Source organism: Chrysochloris asiatica, unplaced genomic scaffold, assembly GCF_000296735.1.
Source record: "Chrysochloris asiatica unplaced genomic scaffold, ChrAsi1.0 scaffold00026, whole genome shotgun sequence".
Lineage (NCBI taxonomy): Eukaryota > Metazoa > Chordata > Mammalia > Afrosoricida > Chrysochloridae > Chrysochloris > Chrysochloris asiatica.
Window position 1 is genome coordinate 19,401,076 of NW_006408544.1, and position 2,032 is coordinate 19,403,107.

Sequence of the window (2,032 nt, forward strand, 5' to 3'; positions counted from 1 at the left end):
ATAGTGAGCACTTTTAGGAGACGGATACGTGAGAATGTTACTGGCAGATCTATGACGAACCACACACATTCAAACCATCAACATCAGCCACTATATTTGGTAGCTGCCATCTTCAAGTTTCATCAGCCATGACTGTTTTAATGCCCTGCTTTGAAATGATTGAACCAACCCCTACTCTACTCATGACAAATTTTTCATCACAAGCACCACCTTCACTTGATGCAGCTTTTAAGTCATTGAAAAGGCTTTTCTTGCATGAAAGCAGGAGTGGGGAACATCCAGCTCCCATATTTGGTCTGGCCCTGCCAAGGCAACCATAGTTACAACCATCAATTATGGGGGAGTTAATTAAATCTGTGACCAAATACAGCAGGCTAATTTTTAAGATGATAATTTTGCATGGCCTGTGAATGAGGTTATAAATATCCAAATGGCACTTGGCAAAACAAAAGGTTCCCCACCCCTGCACTAAAGTAAAGCTAAGTAAGAACCACATACACCTGTTCCAATTTACCTACAAATTCTTAACAACACTTAGTAATGGAAGCCATTAGTAACACAGCAACTGCCTGTACTACAACTGTTGGAAAAACACAAAAACAATCAAGACTTATTTTGAAACTGACATTTTCTAATATCTTAGTTAATACATACACTGTATCAAAAAGCAGAAATTCTTACCCAAAAAATAATACATGATGCAGAAATTTCTAACGAGGAACAGCGATTCCATGCAGCTATGTTTAACTAGTAAGAACAGAGACCTCCTGAAGCGCAAGAATTTGTATTGCTGTGGGAAAGAAAAAAAAAATCATATGACACATCCAAACAGAGGTTCTACTTCACTGTACAGTGAATACTTAACTGTAACTGTCATTGTATAAAAGGTTTATTCTACAGTCAAAATATTTCTAATGTCAAAATATTTAGATTACACAATATTCTACTGATTGCGATAGCTAAGGTTTATATCAAGTTGGCTTAAATTCTCAATGGTTTGACAGTTAAGATGTAGTAATCTGCCATAATGAGATCCAATATAATGCAGTCACCCCGAAGATGTGATCTGATGTGATCAGCCCTGATCTGATGTAATTAGCCTGTGTTGTAAATATTCACTTCCATGATGTCAATCTATCACTCATCTGTCAGTTTGTCATATTGTGGTGGCTTGCGTGTTGCTGTGATGCTGAGAGCTATACCACCAGTATTCTAAATACCAGCAGGGTTCATCATGGTGGACAGGTTTTCAATAGACCTTCCAAACTAAAACAAAGAAGGAAAGGCACACCGCTTCTGAATGGTTAGCCCCTGAAAATGAACAGCAGCAGAATATAGTCAGCTACAGGACCAGTTAAGATAAGGCCCTCAGGATGAAAGGCACTCAAAATACAACTAAGGAAAGCTGATCATGACATGAGTAAAGCAAATCTTTCAGGACCTTCATTTGCTGATAAGGCACAACTCACAGTGAGAAGAAACATCTGCAAACATCCATCAAAAATCAGAATGTGGAATGTACAAAGTATGAATCTAGAAAAATTGAAGTTTTCAAGAATGAAACAATGCATAAAGATCAATATCCTAGGCATGAGTGAGCTGAAAGGCACTGGTATTAGCCAAGCTGAATCTGACAAACAATAAATTAAAGACAATGGTGTCACATTCATCCTCAAAAAGAACATTTCAAGAACTATTTTGAAGTACAATGTTAACTGTGATAGGATAATATCTATACACCTACAAGGAAGACAAGTTAAAACCACTATTATTCAAATTTACATACCGACCACTAAAGCCAGTGATGAGACTGAAAAACTCTACCAACTTTTTCAGTTAGAAATTGATAAAACATGCAATCAAAATATACTGATAATTATGTGACTGGAATACAAAACTCAGAAGTGAAGAGGAAGGATCAGTAGTTAGAAAACATGGCGTTAGTGATAAGAAATGATGCTGGAAAGATCATATGATAGAATTTTGGAAGACCAATAACTTGTTCATTGCAAACACCTTTTTAAACAACAGA

General features: G+C 36.6%; 1 protein-coding gene across 3 annotated transcripts in view; it reads right to left on the reverse strand.

Moving 5' to 3' along the window:
- Positions 1-2,032, reverse strand: part of NDC1 (NDC1 transmembrane nucleoporin) — a 94,226-nt gene that overhangs the window by 70,140 nt on the left and 22,054 nt on the right. For all 3 annotated transcript variants that reach the window (XM_006839788.1, XM_006839787.1, XM_006839789.1), the window contains one exon: positions 682-790. In XM_006839788.1, the coding sequence (XP_006839851.1) occupies positions 682-790 (109 nt within the window). The remainder of the gene's footprint in view (positions 1-681; positions 791-2,032) is intronic.